The sequence below is a fragment of the Stenella coeruleoalba genome, assembly GCF_951394435.1.
Source record: "Stenella coeruleoalba genome assembly, chromosome: 10".
Taxonomy (NCBI): domain Eukaryota; kingdom Metazoa; phylum Chordata; class Mammalia; order Artiodactyla; family Delphinidae; genus Stenella; species Stenella coeruleoalba.
Window position 1 is genome coordinate 19329280 of NC_137156.1, and position 20551 is coordinate 19349830.

At 41.1% G+C, this 20551-nt stretch overlaps 1 protein-coding gene across 3 annotated transcripts in view; it reads right to left on the reverse strand.

Moving 5' to 3' along the window:
• DCDC2 (doublecortin domain containing 2) overlaps nucleotides 1–20551 on the reverse strand; it is a 159736-nt gene that overhangs the window by 92441 nt on the left and 46744 nt on the right. For all 3 annotated transcript variants that reach the window (XR_013830295.1, XM_079935078.1, XM_079935077.1), the window contains exons 4-8: nucleotides 18212–18288; nucleotides 17948–18079; nucleotides 13334–13480; nucleotides 11212–11266; nucleotides 1039–1201 (exon numbers count right to left, since the gene is read on the reverse strand). Coding sequence is in view for 2 of the 3 variants with exons in the window: in XM_079935078.1 (XP_079791204.1) it covers nucleotides 1039–1201; nucleotides 11212–11266; nucleotides 13334–13480; nucleotides 17948–18079; nucleotides 18212–18288 (574 nt within the window). In the remaining variant the exon portion in view is untranslated. The remainder of the gene's footprint in view (nucleotides 1–1038; nucleotides 1202–11211; nucleotides 11267–13333; nucleotides 13481–17947; nucleotides 18080–18211; nucleotides 18289–20551) is intronic.

Below are 20551 nucleotides of genomic sequence, written 5' to 3' on the forward strand. Positions count from 1 at the left end.
CGAGTGAAGCCGAAAAGAGCTTGTCTTCACAAAAAACTAACATGAAAAGTTCACAATTCTTTTGGCACTCACCCTTAGTTTATCACACTTTTACCTTGAAATCTTGTAGTAATGCAAAATGTTTTAAATTATTTTATACCATCTCTCGCCTGGTCATGCAAGACACGTAACTAACTTGGTACATATTGTTTATTGGTAAAGTTGTGTGTGTGTGTGTGTTCTCTTGGATATCAGTAAAATCGGTGAAATATCTTTTTGGAAAAAGTGATCTGTGACTAAAAGCAATTCGTAATGAATGTGAACAAGGGTTGTATATACACAAATAAGAGAGATCAACAGTGGTTGGCAAAAATGTTAATCGAGCCCTTTTACCTGGAACACAGGATGGTAAAAGTTACCTTTTCCAATACGACCACTCAAGACATATTTTACCTCAAAACACGTGTCCTTGGGACTTCCCTGGTGGTGCAGTGGTTAAGAATCCGCCTGCCAATGCAGGGGACACGGGTTCGATCCCTGATCCAGGAATATCCCACATGCCGCGGAGCAACTAAACCCATTTGCCACAACTACTGAGCCTGTGCTCTAGAGCCCACAAGCCACAACTACTGAGCCCATATGCCACAACTACTGAAGACTGTGCGCCTAGAGCCTGCGCTCTACAACAAGAGAAGCCACTGCAATGAGAAGCCCACGCACCGCAACGAAGAGTAGCCCCCGCTCGCCACAACTAGAGAAAGTCCATGCGCAGCAACAAAGACCCAAAGCAGCCAAAAAAAATTTTTTTTGATAAAAAATTTAAAAAGCACATGTCCTCGTAGCAGAATCTCTAATTACAAATAGAAATTAAGCATGAAAAACAGCAGCATCTCTCACACGCAGAAAGTCTTCTTTGAAAACTCTCATATAGGACAATAAGGAGTCTTTTCTGTAGGCCCAGGAAAACAAATGGATCTATTTACAAATTAAAATTGTATCACAGCCTTAAGATAATGATAATCGATAATAACAATATAATAATAATAACAACAAACTTACCAGTGTTTGGAATTGTTTGCGGCGAACTCTTTAACTTTACATTCTGTTTCCCTTTCGTGGGTTTTTCTGAATTCACATCTTCTTTTTTCCCTTTCCTCTTTGGAGGCTGAGGAGATGAGTTGTCGCTGGATCCGACTGTTGACTTAGATTGGCGATCATTTCCCTACATGGCAAAAGATTAGACCCTTACTATCGGCTGATGAACTCCCTAAGCGATTAGTATTCAGTACAAGTCACTAACTAGTGGTAAAAAGGGCAGGGGCGGGAGATGGGGGTATTGTACTGATTCTGCTGCTGTCCACTACCTACGTTAACTCTTCTTGGTGACAGAGGAAGGGTCTATCAGAGGAAGGAGAATAAAAATAATAGCACTTGACAATAGTTGAGTACTTAATTGTACCAGGTGTTCTATGAAATTGTCTCACTCAGTCCTCATAACCTGAGAGACAGGTACTGTTATCACCCCATTATATACACAAGCAAATGAGGCTTAGTGGTTAAGCCTGCCCAAGGTCAGCCAGCCAGCAAGGAGCAGAGCAGGTCCGCTGTCTTAACCTTCCTCTCCCTCCTGCACCTTTCAGAAGAATCAGCAGCCAGCAATTGGATGAGGAATAATGACAAACCCGTTTGATCAGTTAATCTAGAAATACCTTCTTAACTGGTCGTCACTGTGAGTGTATCGGTATCATCATACAAGCACTGTGCTTGTAGAAATCCTCTGATATTGACTCATCTGTTGGTGACTGCCATGGTCTCTATGAATCACAAACCCAGAGCAACACAGACACAAGCAGCTCAAGACCACATGCCCTTCATTCCTGCAAGGCGGCCCCCAATGATCACACTTTTGGTGGTTGCCTCTGATTCCCGTGTGCCTCTCGAAACGAAGACCTTGCATCTGCAAAGTGAGCTTCTCAGCACGAAGGTGAGGTTGAGTTCAGTGGCTCCTGTCACTGGCCCATATACAGCTCCTGGGGAGCCACACAGAATCACTACAGTGGTGGCTACTGTACCCAAGGAACAGCTGTGCTGATACTCAGCCACTGCTTGGCCATTGCGAGAAGCACCCTCCTAACAAGACAGCCTTGGCCTTCAGACGCTCAGATGCTACACTTACCTGAGTGTGTAAGGCGTGAGGCTGCAGGTAGTAGAAAGAATGCACGTTTTAGAGACCCAAAATACCCATGTCAGGGCCACTGCACTGCCACTAACCACCTATGGGACCTTGTGGTAACTAACTCCTACCTTCTTTGAGCCTGAATCCTTATCAATTGAATGGGGTCGATGTGCCTGCCGTGAGGTCCATCATTAGGATGAAATGGTAACGTTTATAAAGTAATGAGTACAGTGCCTGGCATGTAGTTTTGTTCAAAGACTATCAGAGTGCTTCCTTCAAGAGCAGAGAGTTAATATCTTTTTCTTAAAAATCACACCAAACTCACACAATATTGGGTGCAATCTTTATGCAACATCTGTAGTATGCTAGTATCTGAAAATAAGTGTAGCAATATTAAACAAACAAATCTACCTAGAAACCTACTATAACTGCCCATTTTAAACATTTATATATTCAGTCATCCAGAAGCATTTAAATAGTTTTAGCTATCACCCAATTAAGAATAGAAAAATTCACAGCCTTACAAATGAAGTTATTTATGCTATTTTGTCATAGCCTACAAGAAAATGAATTATGCATAAATTTATTAACATTATGAAAACTTGTCCAAACCTATAACACTTTTTTTGCATAATTTAATTTCCTATTCCAAATGTAATTTAAACATACAGTTTCCATTTAATTATTGCATTAACTGCAACCAGAGTTGGGTTTTTTTCTTTCCTTTTCTTTAATGATTCTTCTTCACAAGGCCATAAACTTTCAGGCAGGAAAAATGGCTAATGTGATTATAGAAGAGATTCCAAAATCATCATGTGAGAAGAAACCAACGCCCAGGTCTCACATTCTAGTCTATTTGCAAACAAGTCTATTCGTCCCAAGATTCTAAAACTTTAAAAACCTTGAATGAGAGGAGTAACCCTTCTAGCAAGCCTACTAGAATGTTCAGAGATGCTGTTGAACTTTCAGGGACTGAAATGAAACTTAAAGAATGAGAAACTCTGGATCTCAGCATAATGGTTTTTTACCACTCTCTGGGAAAACTCTTATTCACAAACGGGTAAAACAAGGGAGAAGCAGATGCCCCATCCTGGAGTGTCTGGGGATTCATATAATTTTAAAAATCAGGGCTTCCCTGGTGGCACAGTGGTTAAGAGTCCGCCTGCCGATGCAGTGGACACGGGTTCGTGCCCCGGTCTGGGAAGATCCCACATGCCGTGGAGCAGCTAGGCCCGTGATCCACGGCCGCTGGGCCTGCGGGTCCGGAGCCTGTGCTCCGCAATGGGAGAGGCCGCAACAGTGAGAGGCCCACGTACGGCAAAAAAAAAAAAAAATCAACTCTGTTGTTGAATATACAGGAAGTTCTGATTTACTACACCGCTATTAGGGACACTCAAAAGGGCGATTTGGGAGCATGAAGAAAGACTAGTTGATTCCAATAACTATATGAGGCATGGCTTTGGTGATTGACACTCATGCAATCAAATATTGATTAATGACTAACTGCCAGGCACTTGGTGAGTAAGAACTAAATTAAACTGAGTAAAAAGGAAGAACTGTCTTGTAATTTGAAGACGGGAAAGAATTTAAATGCTTTTCTTTTTAAAAAAGAAAACATGTCGTATAGCACAGGGAACTCTACTCAATATTCTGTAATAACCTAAATGGGAAAAGAATCTGAAAAAGAATAGGCATATGTATATGTATAAGTGAATCACTTTGCTGTACACCTGAAACTAATACAACATTATAAATCAACAATACTGCAATATAAAATAAAAATTAGAAAAAGAAAATATTGATTCATCTAAAAAAATGAAAGATATATAATAAACAAAGATATAAATAAATTATATAATATAAATTATATATACTCATTTATATAGTTAATTATATAAATTATAGATAATATGTAAATAAGTTATAGAGAAAGGGAAGGGCAAAGGAATGGAGAGATGGGTTTTCCTTTCTTTTCTGAGACTTCTGCATGTGACTCGTAACCTGGATACATGGATAGTCATTGCTATTTGTGGGGCATAGGGAATAGGGGAGTTCTGCCATCTCATAAGAGCTATGATAGTTGATAAGACAATATTACTAAGTACCTCTTGTGTGCTTGATACTCATAACCCCAAATATTTACCAAATGTATAGATAGGTATTATTATCACTATTTTACAGATAAAGGAATTAACTTTCTCAAGTTTACCCAGGTCTGATTTTTCCGCTACACTGAACCTTCCTAATACCCAAGACACTAGAAACAGCTATTATACAGAATGGTTCCCTAAAAAAGCTACCTGGAAGTAACAGATGATGACTTTTTCCCAAAGTGGAAGAAATCAAGAAGCAGCCAAATTTTACAGCGTGTCCCATGTGAAAACTAGACCCCACGTGACACTTCAACCACTGTCCTGCCTTTGCCACACACACATACCACAATATCTGATAGGAATAGAAAACCTCTGGCCCAAACAAACAAAAAACTACAAAGAGCCCTTTGATCACCCCTCACTCTACTGAAACTGGGATTTTTTTCAGTAATTCCCTAGGCTCTTTCCAACAAGATCCAATCAACTCAGGTTTCTTTCATTATCAAGGTAGACTCATTTTCAGCCCCCATGAACATGTGTCAAAGACATATGGGCCATAAAGCATCAAGTTTAAAATAATTTTGTGACGGATTTGCCACACACAGCAGCCTTCACAGTGTGTGTATTTCAGCGATGCACCCAGGAGACCTTCTGAGCAAGGGACCAGACCCAGACTTAGGCTGGCATTTCTCTCACTGCGCATCTAGTGATGGGAAGTGTGAGAAACCCTTTTATCCAAATTGGACCCCGTTTCCCAAAGGGCAAAATGGAATTTGGGAAGCATTTGTAATTGACCTTGCTTCACCGTGACTCTGATCATGCCGTTTTCTTACCAAAACCTTAGCAATTACAATATTTGAACCTGTACATTACTGATCACAAGATACATCAGCCACATGGTAATAAGGACAACTAAAGACAATTTAACGTCGTCTTTGGCTCTTTCAAATACGTCCCTGATTTTACATCTCTTCCACTAGAGGGTGCTTGGATTCCGTGTGGTGAGACCTCGCAGCTAGAGAACAGCCTCCCGCCGGTGGGTTAATTTTTCAAACTTAATAGGACTTCAGAGGATTCCTTTTGTTTTCAAGGCTAGAATCACAAGGTAAAATTATTCTTAATGTGCTCATCTCTGTGACTCCCCAGTCTGAACAGGGGTAACTTCTGGCATTCCCTGGCTGTTTTGAAAGGGTCTGGTGGACCCCCCTGAACCCCCCAGCCCTGTTACCCACACTCCCTACCACAAGGGTGGGGCCTCGCGGACACATCACCCCTGCACAGCAGGGTCCTCTATGCAAACTATGGCAGCTTTCTCTCTCTCTCTCCTTTTTTGTTTGAAGTTCTATCAGGCCCCCACTCACACTCTCCTTCATGCTGCAATACAGCTATTCCTAGAAGGCGGTGTGGAGAAATGATTTCCTAAAAATCCAGTTGTGTCCCCTCTGATTTGCATCACGGGTTCGGAGATGCCTTCCCTTTGATTGGACAGTAGTTCCGAAAGTCTTAAGCCTGCTCGCCTATAGTCCCATTCACTCACAGCCCCACTCAGTGCCAAGTGGTTAACGATCTTAAAAACACGTACATTCTCCAGGGAACCAATTAACTAAAGGAAAGGAGCAAACTGATCCTTCTCTTAAAAACCAAGTTTGTGCTTTTGGAACGCCTGACATAGAATATCCTCTCTGTGCGGCTCACAGCACTCACTCACACATCCACTAGACGGGTTTCCTGAGAACCTACTGTGTGCCCGGCGGGTTACTCCCCTTGGCTAAATATAACCTCCTAAAGGAGGCCCACCCTGGCCACCCAAAGGATACTGTGCCCTCTCTCACTTTCTCTTTCCATATCCTCACGCATTTCTCTTCAGGCTTATCCCTGATTAATATCACACGTGTATTTGTTTGTCTTTTTCCTCCTCCAGAATAGCAGCTTCATACATTTACAGTTTTCTCTGGAATCTCTGTCTCCCCTTCCCCACAAGCGCTAAAACAGTGCTCGGGACATAATATGGACTCAATAAACAGTTATTAGATGAACGGGTCAATCAGTGACAGCAATTACAATACGCTCCAAGAAGAAATAGGATAGATGTCCATCTGCTCTGCTGCCTCCTGTCCAAGTCACCTGCATCACTCACCTGGATGCCAGCCGTCCCACTGCCTCCTGCTTCTGTTCTTGCCCCGCCCCCCTTCTCTGTAGACAACACAGCCAGAATGATCCCTTAAAACTGCAAATCAGGGCTTCCCTGGTAGCGCAGTGGTTGAGAGTCCGCCTGCCGATGCAGGGGACACGGGTTCGTGCCCTGGTCCGGGAGGATCCCACATGCCGCGGAGTGGCTGGGCCCGTGAGCCATGGCCACTGAGCCTGCGCGTCCAGAGCCTCTGCTCCGCAGCGGGAGAGGCCACAATGGTGAGAGGCCCGCGTACCGCAAAAAAAAACAAGAACAAAAACAAAACCCTGCAAATCGAATGATACCACTCTCTACTTGTATCCCTCAAACGGTGTCCTGGTAAGGAATAAAATCCAAACTCCATGCATGGCCTACACGATCGGGCCCTGCCCGCCCCTCCAATTTAATTGCAGACCACTCCAGCCTTCTTTCTGCCCCACTCCTTTATGCCAAGCTTTTTACCAAGGGCCCTTGTGACTGTTTCTCCTGCACCCACCTTGTGTGACTGGCTCCTTTACATACATTGGCACATTAAGGTGCCAATCTCAGAGAATCTTATATCAATTAGTGTCCTAATTAGTGCCCACATTTTATTGTCCTCATAGCACTTATCACCATCTGAAATTGTTTATATATTTGTTTATTATTTATTTATTTTTGGCTGTGTCGGGTCTTAGTTGCAGCTCACAGGATCTTCGTTGAGGCACGCGGGATCTTTTGTTGCGGCGCGTGAGCTCTTTGTTGCGGCCTGCGGGTTTCTCTCTTGTTGTGGCATGCGGGTTTTCTCTGCTCTAGTTGTGGCGCCCAGGCCCCAGGGCACGTGGGCTCTGTAGTTTGCGGCACACGGGCTCTAGTTGAGGCGTGCGAGCTCAGTAGTTGTGGCGCGCCGGCTTGGTTGACCCGCGGCATGCGGGATCCTAGCTCCCCGAACAGGGATCGAACCCACATCCCCTGCATTGGGAGGCGGATTCTTTACCACTGAACCACCAGGGAAGTCCCTATATTTGTTTAGAGATTGATAGTCTGTCTACCCCATTCTTCCACCCTCCCTACTCCCACACAGATACAGGCACTAGAACAAAAGTTCCTTGAGGTCTGAAACCTTGTCTGTCTGTTCATTAATCTATGCCAGTTGCTTGGAGCAATTCCTGGCACTCAGTAAGTGCTCACTAAACACACGTTGGATGGATGGCTGGATGAGCAGATGAATGGATGGATGAATCTACAGAATGCTTAGGGAGCATGCATTGTGGAAAGAGAGGTACACTCTGCTATCAATGTCTTTTTCTAAGTCATAGCATGGCAATATAATTTTGAGTCTTTGCTGTGTATGAGATGGAAATTCATCTCAAAATATAACTTGGAGTCTTGAAAGGCCACTTCCTCAAAGAGGTCTTTTCCTGACACACATATCTAAGTTCTCCTTTTACCTTCTTTCATATTGTTCTATACTTTTCCTTCATTTTAGTCACACTTTGTAATTACATATTGCTTTGTGGCATCGCCTACGTAACCCTTGTCTCCCTGAGTAGGCCAGGGCTAAGAGAGAGTGTTGTGTCTTTTTGCACAATACCATCTCCCTGGTGCTTAGTTCCATACCAGACACACAGAAGACTTCACCAATCATCATTAGATGACCCAGTATTCACAGCACAGGTCCAAACAAGCGAGCAAGAAAGAGGCATGTATGTGCCTCCTGTGTATGAATTTTAAAACGGGAAACACATTACACATTTTTAATAAAAACTCAGACATTCTAAATTTCAGAAGAGTAAGCACCTAATCCTGAAGTTCAGTAATTGTGGATGTAAAGAGCTGAGTCCTGATCTTGGTTCTGACATGAACTTTCCCTATGACCTAGGTCAGTTACTCAACTACACTTGGTCTCTGTTTAACCATCACCTTTCCAGCTGTACTGTGAGAGTTAATGAGCTCACATGTGCATGGGACGTGGAAGCGATTCCACTCCAAAGTCCTGAAGAAGAACAAGAGGACAGAATTTCCAAACCCTAACTTCCTGGTTTTTATTTAGCTTTATTGTGGCTAAAATATATTTTTCAGTTACTAGAATTCTCTCTCTCCCCTTGCTCTCCACACACATGAAGTTTTGGGTCCTCTGTGGTTCTCACTGCTCTGTCTGTCTCTCTGTCTGTCTCTCTCTCTCTCTCGGCACCCACTCCCCCATCCTCTCACTCAACAGCATGAAGAACCCTGCTCCCTGCCAGGCTGTGCTGGGTGCGAGGAAAGAACACCACCATGACACGTCTCTGCTCTTCGACTATGACCATCACGTGGATGAACTTGCAAATCAACATCTGATGTCCTCAGCCTCTGCCATTTACAACTGCTAGCTGAACATTTTTCACCTAGATTCCGTGATGACACAACTCAATGCATTGGAAAGTAAGCAGGTCACTCTTTCCTCTAGTTGCCCCCTTCTTAGCCATAGTACCATCATTTTCTCTGGCATCCAAGCTCAGAAACTTGCAGTTATCTTTGGCTCCAACTGCTCCATTAATCCCCTGTATCCAATCACCTAGCAAGTCCTTTGTTTCTTCATAAGCAATAATCACCTACTGCTGCTCCCTCACCACCTACCTGGTCTAGGCTCTTACCACTTTACGCCAAGGTTATGGAAGTTGCTTTGTAATTGACACCTCATCGATGGCCTCTCACCATATTAAGGTTTTCTCCACATAAAAGATCTGGCCTTTCTAGACTGCACTTGGATCAACATTCTCACTTCTCTGAAGCCTTCATGAGCTTCCCTTAACTCAAGGCTAAAGACTAAACTCTACATTCTGACATTCGAGGTCATCTAAAACTGCCACCAGGGCTTCCCTGGTGGCGCAGTGGTTGAGAGTCTGCCTGCCGATGCAGGGGACATGGGTTCGCGCCCTGGTCCGGGAGGATCCCACATGCCGCAGAGCGCTGGGCCTGTGAGCCGTGGCCGCTGAGCCTGCGTGTCCGGAGCCTGTGCTCCACAACAGGAGAGGCCACAGCAGTGAGAGGCCCGCATACCACAAAAAAAAAAAAAAAAAAAAAAAAAACCTGCCACCACCTACCAAGTGAGCATGTCAGCCTCCACGCCAGGAGGGGCCTCTGTTCCAGCTGGCGGGAGGGACTCATTGTCCCCCTGGGGTCAGAAGCATTAGCTCCCTCCAAGCGGGCCATCCAGACTCAATCCTTCCCCTCCGTTTACTCAATGGAGCCTTTGGAGATGCTACTTCTACTATCTGTGTTTCCTTTTCTCTTTTTTTTTTTTGCAGTACGCGGGCCTCTCCCACTGCGGAACACAGGCTCCGGACGCGCAGGCTCAGCGGCCATGGCTCACTGGCCCAGCCGCTCCGCGGCACGTGGGATCTTCCCAGACCAGGGCACGAACCCGTGTCCCCTGCATCGGCAGGCGGACTCTCAACCACTGCGCCACCAGGGAAGCCCTCCTTTTCTCATTTTTAAATGCAATAACAACAGTACCTGGCTCATGGGGTTGGGGTTAAATAAATCACATCTGTAAAGCCCTTGGCATGGTGTTGAACCCTCGAGTGTTCACTAAATATCAGCCAAAATTATTGTTTCTCCATGCGCTCATCTCTGCTCCTTTCTCCACACTGTCCTTTCTATCTCCCCTTTCTTCTCACTAACCTTCACCCGAATCTTAAACAGTCCTCAGAGGCACAGCTCAAATTCAACTTCCTCCATGTACTTTGGCCAAATGCACATTGATTCCTTTTGTCTCATTCCTTCTGTATACCTATCTCAGCACATTTTTTATATTTAGCTTTAGCTTGTTAGTTACCTTTTCAAACTATTTTCTCTATTTCAATTAGACTGTAAGTTTCTTGAGAGCAAGAGCTTTGTCATAAATAGTACAATAGTTACAGCGAATGAGTGGGTATGTCTGTTGTTTGTTATACTGAGATCAGCACTATTTCTTCACACAAAATTATTTTTCTTTTTCAAGAATTTCACATGGTATTACAGAAAGGGGGGAGGGGAAGAAATATCTAAATCATCATTAGGAGACAGTATCATTGCCCAGCAGCCACTTGTTTTACAGAACACCAGCATAAGCGTTTTGCTTATTTCATTCAGAAAGGGGAAATGCCAGATCACTTCTGACCACTACAGGTCAGGAAGTTCAACCAAAAGAGTAGAAAGAGAAGTTTCAGCCAAGAAGACCTGTCAAAGCAATTCTCCAGCATGACATGAAACCCACCTCCATGAGGGGGTACAGACAAAAAATACAAATAGGTTAAGAAGTTACCTACTAAATACTTGTCACAGTTCCCATATAATAGGTATTTAGTAGACATTTGCTGAATTAACAAATGAATGAATGATGGATGGAAAAGATTCTGATAAGGAGATAAATATTTGGAATGATTCTCAATCTTTTAAAGGAACATAACCGAGGATTACTATTCTGTTACAAAAACTTTCTTTTCAGTCTTGGTCAGTGACAGAAAACAAGACTGGGCAGACCACTGGTGTGACGTAATACAGCATTTCTTCTCATTTGTGTATCACTGCCTAGATTTCAACCATGGTATAAATTTTATCAGGTCTGTATATTAGGAAAAAGATATTTTGAAATCCACATTTTTAAAATGTTAGCTCTCCTTTAGAAACTTAGTTGTAACGTTAATGTTCTAGTGTTGTTTCACATGATTGCTTATATACCACAAGGTGGCTAAGTTTCATTTCTTCGAATTTAATTGAAACCCAAAGGACAGTCTCTGTGTATCATACAGAAATATAGAACATTAATGAGTAAAGTATCCGATACTTACACTCCCTTTAGACTTTCTGGATCCTACAATAGGAGGTAGCGAAGAGGCTTTCTGACTGCGGAAACAAATTGCAATTTAGAAATCTGAGCATTATTCACAAATAATATATAAGGCAAGATAATCGTCATCTCAATTTGTCATCCTGACATGGAACTCAACTACTTACTGACATCGGTATTTCACAAAAAGTCCCATAGACTTTCCCAATTTCACAAAGACCACCATAACATTTCCAAATTCCATTCCAAAAGACCTTTAGTGTTTTCTTGTATAGTATTTTTTAATATAAATTTATTTATTTTTTAAATTTATTTTTGGCTGTGTTGGGTCTTCGTTGCTGCGCACGGGCTTTCTCTAGTTGCAGTGAGCCGGGGCTACTCTTCGTTGCCGTGCGCGGGCCTCTCATTGTGGTGGCTTCTCTTGTTGCGGAGCACCGGCTCTAGGCACGCAGGCTTCAGTAGTTGTGGCACGTGGGCTCGGTAATTGTGGCTCGCGGGCTCTAGAGTGCAGACTCAGTAGTTGTGGTACACGGGCTTAGTTGCTCCAAGGCATGTGGGATCTTCCCGGACCAGGGCTCAAACCCACGTCCCCTGTCTTGGCAGGCGGATTCTTAACCACTGCGCCACCAGGGAAGGCCCTCTTGTATAGTATTTTAATTGATGCTTACAAATAAATTTAGTACTGTCTTAAGTTTTTTCCTAGCATTTTAAATCAGATCTCTAAATTTTCTATTTGCATTTCAAAAAATCATTTCCCAAGCCGAGTGATGATTTTGCCAGATGGCATTTAAAACTATAAATTTCCATAGTTTTTATCATGTCTATAATGTCTGCCCCTGATAGAAGCATAGAATAGTAAAACACTGGCATGTCTATTCAGGGAGTTTCTAAACCAGTCATTCTGACCAAAAAGTAAAAAATTCTCTTTGGCTCTAAGAGTAAGTTATTTCCCAGATGTTTCTATTATAGGAAAAGATCCATCTTAAAACCCAACCCATCTTGAAACCTAACCCTCTCTGAAAATAAGGAGGCCACAGAGATAAAGGTAAATCTTACTAATCTGTCTGAGAAAGGCCACCATGAGCTAGTTTTCTCACTGCCATCAAGTACAAGCTCTTACTGCAGTGTGTACGGCAACGCCCAGCAGCCTAACCCCGTATTGTTTAGCAAAGGTTGTGAAGGATTTGATTTCATGGATGGGTAAGGATGGTTCCAGTAAGTCTGCTTGCATACTTCAAACACCACCCCTGAAATTCCATTTCATCTATTACTTATGAAACCCTTGGCTAGCCTCTCCATCAAGCTACACAGATTGCAAATTAATGGAGAACAAATTGGTGACATTCTGCTCTATCTCGGCCACAAATTACCCACCCTAGCAGAGGACAACTACAAAAAGTCAGTTTTCTAGCAAAGTGGACACAGGAAAGCAGCAGAGATGGACTGCAGTGCACCATGAGCAAGCCAAACGGTCCCTGCATCCAGGGCTGGGGCTCTTCATGAAAATGCATGCCTCAGCATACATCCACTGGGCTGAAATAAGGCATTCTTCACAAATATATGACATCTCATAGAGGAAAATGGTCCACTGTGCACTGTGTGTAGTTAATAGTGTAATCTTTAAAATTCTGCATGTAATAATTACACACCCAGCCATTCTACTTATTTGTACAAAAGGAACTATATCATTTTTATATTTTACTGTTTTTATTTTTTAAAGTAGAAAATATTCATTTTTAATGACCTTCTCTACGCACCACCTGAAAAGTTATTCCGTCTAGCTAACCAGTTAAGATGCTATTAAAACTTCTAATAACGTATGCTGTTTAGAAGCTTACTGCCCTGTATCTTTTTCACAAAAATAAGTCTTCATTATAAATTCGTAAGTGAATGGTAAAACAATACTATACAGTCTATCATGGATTCCTCAAAATTATATTTTCATGCAATAGTTCTCAATCTCCAATCATGGCAAAATAAACACCAATTAATTTATTTCATACATGCTTTCCATTTTAACTGATAAACAAGATTCTATAAAATAGACCAGTGGTCAGCATAAGACTCAATGCTATTTCAAGTGATAATTAAAATGTGAGAAGTGAATGAGGATGCAAACTTACCCATAAGACCTTCTCATCGTTGACTTGTCAAAAAGTAATTCACTGTAAGGCAATTTCTTAAACTTATCTCTGCCGACAGCCACGTAAAACTGCCCATTCTCCAACTCTGCCCCACTCTCAATCAGTTTTCCTTCTAAAGTATAAAGTCTGCCAAAATATGAATGCCAGCGATTAAAATTTTAACAAGCATTGCAAGAACTGCTTAAAATCACAGAGTCAATTAAAAACTCTGTTCTTAAGTTGGCTCATTTGTTACTATGCTAATTACTGAATTATAAATGCTTCAAAGTCATTAGACTCAGCTAAATGCCATTGCTGTAATGCAGATGCAGTTACTCTCTAGCTGTACAGTGTTTCATCCCAAGAAACCTGACAATCTAACATAATGATCCCCTATTGCTGCCCCATTTAGATTTTAGAGGGAAAGAATTAACTTGTAGAGAACGTTGTGCTTTAAATGAAGCTCGCCTTCCACTGAAGTTTGATTCTTCTACTTATATTCTGTGAGCACCTTTAAAATTCATTTTCTTAATGCATTGGTCAGGCTGACAAGCCACTTACTGCATTCCATGCAAGAGCAGCCCTCAGCCAAAACTTTACATCCAAGCACACAGAACTGGGTCAGAAAACAAGAGGTGAGAGGGCAGGCGGTAAAAGAACCCATTGCTAGTATTAATGATGCAGAACTGCATAGCGTTCATGCTTCCTTTCTTTTTTCTTTTGCCTTCCCTCATCTTCCCAGAATCAAGGGATTTCACAAGAACTTCCCTTTACTGTAAAACTGCTGCCGCAAACTACAATATGTTACTTATTAAAAGAACAGTGATAACTCTGCTAGACGATTTAAAGTGTCCACAGAACTTGTTTAAAGAACAAGAAAAAACAGACTATTAGAAAACTACACCACAAAGACAAGGCATGTCTTTGAAGGTGATAAACAAAAGAGTTAGTAACTGGAAGAGTTTTCAGATAATAACTTTTAAGATTCTCAGACTTCTTATATTATATAATTAAGGGCAGTGATAGTTGCCATTGACCTGTCTACTTGTTTACTGATTATGTAAACGGCCATATCATATGGAGACAAGAAGTAAAACAAAAACAGCCACCAAACCCCCTAAAATGTGTTAGTACTGAGTTGGTATAAAGATGCTAAAGTCTTTCTTTATAATGTAATTCTATCCCTCAAAGTCTAAATACCAACACTTAACCCAGATATCTGGATTTCCTACCTTGACCTACACCAGGGTTGCTGAACATTATTGACATTCTGGACCTGATAATTGTAGGAGAGGTGGGGAGGCTGTCCTGGAAATTGTAAGAAGTCAACAGCACCTTTGGCCTCTACCTACTAGATGGCAGATGGTAGCTGCCCCTATTCCCTATGGCTCCGGACACTGCAAGCATCCCCTAGTGGCAAAATTGCCCTGGTTGAGAACAACTGGCCTAGATCCAGTTCTTCTTCTTCTTTCATTTTCCTTCAAAATAGGAAGATCTGAATCAGTAGTTAACTTTTTTTTTTTTTTTTTTTGCGGTACGCGGGCCTCTCACTGTTGTGGCCTCTCCCGTTGCGGAGCACAGGCTCCGGACGCGCAGGCTCAGAGGCCATGGCTCACGGGCCCAGCCGCTCCGCCGCATGTGGGATCTTCCCGGACCGGGGCACGAATCCGTGTCCCCTGCATCGGCAGGCGGACTCTCAACCACTGCGCCACCAGGGAAGTCCAGTAGTTAACTTTTATAGCTAGAAATTAAAAGGCAGCCAAGCTGTGACTCTGGAAACAGCCAAAATTTGACTGGTTTCCTCAACAGGTAGGTAAAAGATACTGAATAAATTCTAGCCTGTGATTTGAGCCTTCTTTTATATGACTCTTGTTGACCTGCTTTCTTACTTTGCTACAAAGCACAAGAATCATAAACAAGGAGTTGAACCAATTTGTGTGGGATGCTTTTGATATATATACTGATGCACAGGGAGGGTCCAACCCTTCCTGCTCTGTTCCGTTAAGGGAGGGTAGGCGTGTCCCAAGTGAGCAGCAACCAAATCTCATTCATGTCTGGCATTACAGTAAGAATTAAGCCTCTCCAAGTATTCAGGTGTTCAGGGGACATATAACTATATTCTCATTTCTGTATTTGTTCTGGAATGTATTTTATTTCTATGTATCCATTTGTTCATATCAATATATGTATGAACAGGTGTATCTGGGCATGCAATTGTGTGTATGTATCTTTGTGGTGGTTCATATTATTTATGGAGTGGGTTTACATCTATGTATGTGTCAAAAGACAAAACTATATATCTTTTAAAAAATATCAGTGTATAACTGTTGAGATCTGCCTTTACTCCTGATGCCAAAATGAAGTCCAAAAGGATCAAAGGTTTAAATGAAATTTAAAAGTTGAAAGACTGAAACATGGGAGAATATTTTTATAATCTCAGAGTGAAGAAGACCTAAGCTAATCATAGAACCTAATGATCATAATGAAAGATTGAAAATTTGACTGCATCAAAATTCATCATATCTGTGTGCAAAAAGAAACATAAAGAGTTATAAAAATACAAATTGGAAACATATTTAAACATATTTAAATATGAAAACATATTTAAAACTCATATATGAGAAAGGGCTAATTTCTGTAATATATAAAGAGTCCCTATAAATCAATAAAATAAATGTGCAAAGGCCATGAGAGATATATATTCATATTCATATGTAATAAATATGTTCATTCATATATAATGGGACATAAATGTATGGCATTTATTTACAGACTAGCTTGGTAGTTAACAGCACAGGCTCTGGAGCAGACTACCTACTAGGTTTGAATTCCAGCCCTTCTACTCATTACCTGAATAATCTTGGGCAAGTAAATTTCCCCCTCTATGTCTCATGTTTCATGTCTATTAAAAGAGAATAATAGAACTAGTCACCTCATAGGGTTGATGAGTTAATTAAGTTAAAAATGTAAAACTCTTGGAATAATGACTCGCACACAAGAAATGATCAGTGATGTTGTTGTTGTAGTATATTAAATAAATAAAATTCAAGAAACAATGAAATACTACTTTTACCAAGACAAAATGTTTGTTAGTTTTATAGTATAGATGAGAGCATGAAAAACAGGCCCTCTCATGCACTTTTGGTAAATTAGTACAGACTCTTTGGAAGACAGTTGGCAGTATCTATCAAAATTCACCACTTGATACAGCAATTCAACTTCTACACTTTCATCTCTTAATAAACTCTGCTTAGATACAAAAATATGTACTGTAATAGCAAAAGGCTGAAAATGACCGAAATTTCCATCAAGAGGAGACTGTTAAATAGATTAAGGTACACCCATAAAATGGAATATTTTGTAATCGTTAAACACAGTAAGATAGTCCTATTTGTGCTGATAAGAAAACTGTCCAAGATTTTTTGTTACAGGGGAAAAAAAGCAAGGTGTATTTACATATTTATTCATGTGTGTGTGTGTTCCCATTTGTGTTTCTATGAATTCCAGTTTCCATCCTGCAATGATGCAGAAAAGTACTGGAAAGAAAGACTGGGGAACCTGAGGTGGGAGAAATAGTTTTTATTTATATTCTTGTCCTATTTGAATTTTTTACCGCATGTGAAGTATTACACTTTCAATTAAAACAATTATATTTAAAATCACAATGGTTGTGAAACTATATATACTAATATATGTAAATATGCATACATTAATCTGTACCCACATTTAACTGAAAAACGTACAACCATCTGAGAGCTTATTTTACCCTATATGTCTATAGTGTTCTCTACCAGTGGAGTATGTTAGAGAGACTGGGTGAGGATAATATTCAAGAGTAACTACCAGAAAACTCTTCATTGGATTTCAAACATTTGTGTGTCACATATTATATATAATCTCTGTACATGTCTATATTACTTGTAACCTTCCCACCTATGAGATAATAAATAAGTGAGCCTCCGTCAAGGTATAGTTTCACAGGCTTCACAACTTAAAAGCCATGATTTTAATCTTCACTTAAATATTAGAACTTGAGAAAAATGTTTTTGATTTCTCAGGTTTAGGCAACCCCACTTAATTATCCTCTCTAACTTGCCTCCTTCCTAAACCCACTAATACCTCCTGATGTCTGATTTTTTTTACCTGAGGCAAATAATTTGGACCATCAGATAATTATAAATATCTCCTAAAGAAAAGGACAGTTATTTAAGAGTCAAGAAGCTGGCTCACTCAAAAAAAAAAAAAAAAAAAAAAGTCCTTCTCAAATAAAGCAATGCTGATGCTTGCCTATTCGTTGTAAATCAAAAGAAAAAAATAGTTAACATTTGTTGATGTGCTCTATGTGCCAAAGAATATATACACAGTTAATATTTGTTGAGACGTTACTATGTGCCAAGTACTGTTCTAAGCTCTTTATACGGATTAACTCCTTCCTAAAACAACTCTACAAGGTATGAACAATTATATACCCATTTTACAGATAGAGAAACTGAGGCATATAGAGCCTAACTGGTGAGCTGAAATTCAAATCTAGGGACCAGTGACTCCAGAGCCTCTTGGGAATTTCCTTAGCAATTCTGAAACCCATCCACTTGCAAGATTACTTTGACATACCTGTGGACAGCCCCACTCCTCAGAGTTATTTTTTCCGTGACCATTTGTAGTACATGATCCCACTGATTCAAGGCTTTTCTAGGGATGAGGAGTCTAGAAGCTGGGTTTATAAGGTCTCCATTTGCAATCAAGCTGGGAAAAAAGAAAAGCCAGTGAGCCAAACCGTTTGACACAGTTATGTCTTTAAAACTACAAAATAAATCCCAACCCAAAAGGAAACCACCACATCAATTTTAAGTCAAAATGTAAAGGGCTCCAACTTACAAGATAGCGCAGGGTTCCAGAAGCGGTTTTCTAAAGCGAGCTGACACGTTGATCCTGCTGTGGATTACTGGTTTTACCTTCAAAAGCAAAGAAATACAAATCACCGAGCTTATGAAATACAAAGCACCGAGTGCTTTTTTTTTCCCCCTATGAGGAAAAATTACAGGTTTCCAGGGAACTGGCTGAGACCTGTGCTGCCTTTGTTAAAACCTTGCTTTTTTTCCACTTACATAAACACTCTGGGCTCACCCTCTATAGATGGCATGTTGCCTTAACAGAGCTCTCAAGAAAAATTTCACTTAAGCCCTGGGCATACTGCTCATGGTCTGTGCCAACAACAGAAACTGTTGAGCTATTATGAGAATTTTAAGGCAACTCTGTTAAGCAATTACTTTCTGTAAAACAAAAATAAAATAAAATAATCCTATAAAATCTTGAACTCCCAAGGGTTCTCCCCCTCCAGCCACAACACAGTGTTTGGTCATCTCTCCTCACCCGCCTGCTGCCTAGAGTTTCTGGGTCCCCACCAGGCACTTGACCCCATCCTATTTTCTTGAGACTGACTTCATCAACTTTTCTCGACTTCACTTCTTTCTCTACCCACCAGCCAGACTCTGACCACCAGCCTCCATTCCCGAACCCCTTGCATCTGGGTAGGTCTGGTCATCTTTCCGGCTCCTTTTGCTTCCAGGGTCCAGGCTGTTGTACCGAGAACCACATGGCCCCTCGGGCACCTTGGCCTGAGACAAGGCTTTGGCATCGGCCAACCCTGTCCTCCTCCCAAATCAACAACTTCTTACATTTCCCACAGTGAACGGTCCAAATCCCTACCTTTCATCCTAAATCCTAAAATCACACTCCAGGCACACGCACTCTCAGCACAGCATTTCCCTCCAAACTTCAAGAAAATAAAGGCCAACAGGCATGAAGGCTTTCAACCTCCCTTCCCTCCATAACCCACTTCATCTACATCTTCACCACTTTTCTCCTTTGCTGCCTGTCTCAGGAGAGGGATCCTTATCCCTTTACAAAGCTAAGCCCCCATCTTGATTTTATCCCCTGCTGCCTCTACTTGTTCCATTAAATAGCTAGGACCCTTCACCCCCATCTGGTGTCTTCAATTTCTCCCTTGACCCTTTGGCCCTTTCTCTCCTCTTCATCATTCCTCTTCCTAATTCCTCCCACCCTATCCTCTCCTCAGTCTTCTGCTATCTGGTTTCCACTGAAAGATATATCCCAACTCTTAAGCTTGGCCTACAAGGACCCCCATGACCAACCACTACTTCCTTGGTTCCCTCATCTCCCACTAACACTCCTTCCTCCCCAGCCCCTAGTTGTGAGTTCAGGTCAAACTAGCCTACCTTCCTCCATTAATCATCAAAACTATGCCCTGAATAAGTACTTACTATTTAACCCCATTTTACAGATGAAGAAACTGGAGCTTAATTAATTAATTTGCCTAAAATCACACATACTAAGGGGCAGGGTTGTCCATACAAGTGAACCACTATTTGCTTTGCACTTTGGTAGTTATTTTAGAGATAAATATTAACCCTAAATAATTTATGGGACTCTCTTCAATCAAATTATGCCATTTTGAGAAGAACAAGGGGTAGAATTCTTCTTGACTCTCCAGTGCCTAAAACAGCACTTGGCAATGCCTGCTAGTTGAACAATAAATGTTTATTGAAATTTAATTAAAAGAGACTCTAATTTAGAGTAAAAAATTTTTAATCAATCACAATAATTTTTTTTGCATTTTAAACCCAGAGATTCTTGGCCCTAAGCTAATATTTGCAGTGATGTTGACTTCTTTAAAAAAAAAGTTTAACAGATAATACATGCACCTGACCAATATTCAAGTGGTAAAATGGAGCATACAGTGAAAAGGAAGACTCTTTCCCATTCCTGTCCCCCAACCACAAAGCTGCAACCAGAATTAGCAATATTCATTCAAAGGCAGCCTATACCTACATATACATATTGTCTTACGTGAACATTTTATACAAGTAATTTTTAAACACAGGGACAACCTGCTGTACCCATTCTTCTGCACCTTGCTTTTTTCATTTAACAATTACCATGGCAGTTGTTCCATACTGGTAGTTACAGTAAGGGTTGCTTCATTCTTGGTAATAGCTGTGTATATTCCACACCATGGATGTGCCATAATTTATTTAACCTGTCCCTCAGTGACAATCCTGTTGGTTGTTTCTAAATTTTGCTGTTGCAAATAATGCCATGATAGGTTTCCTCGTAAATATCTATTTGCATAAATATGTAAGCATTTCTGTAGAATAAATTATTAGAATTGAGAATTTGCTGAAATAAAGAAGAGGC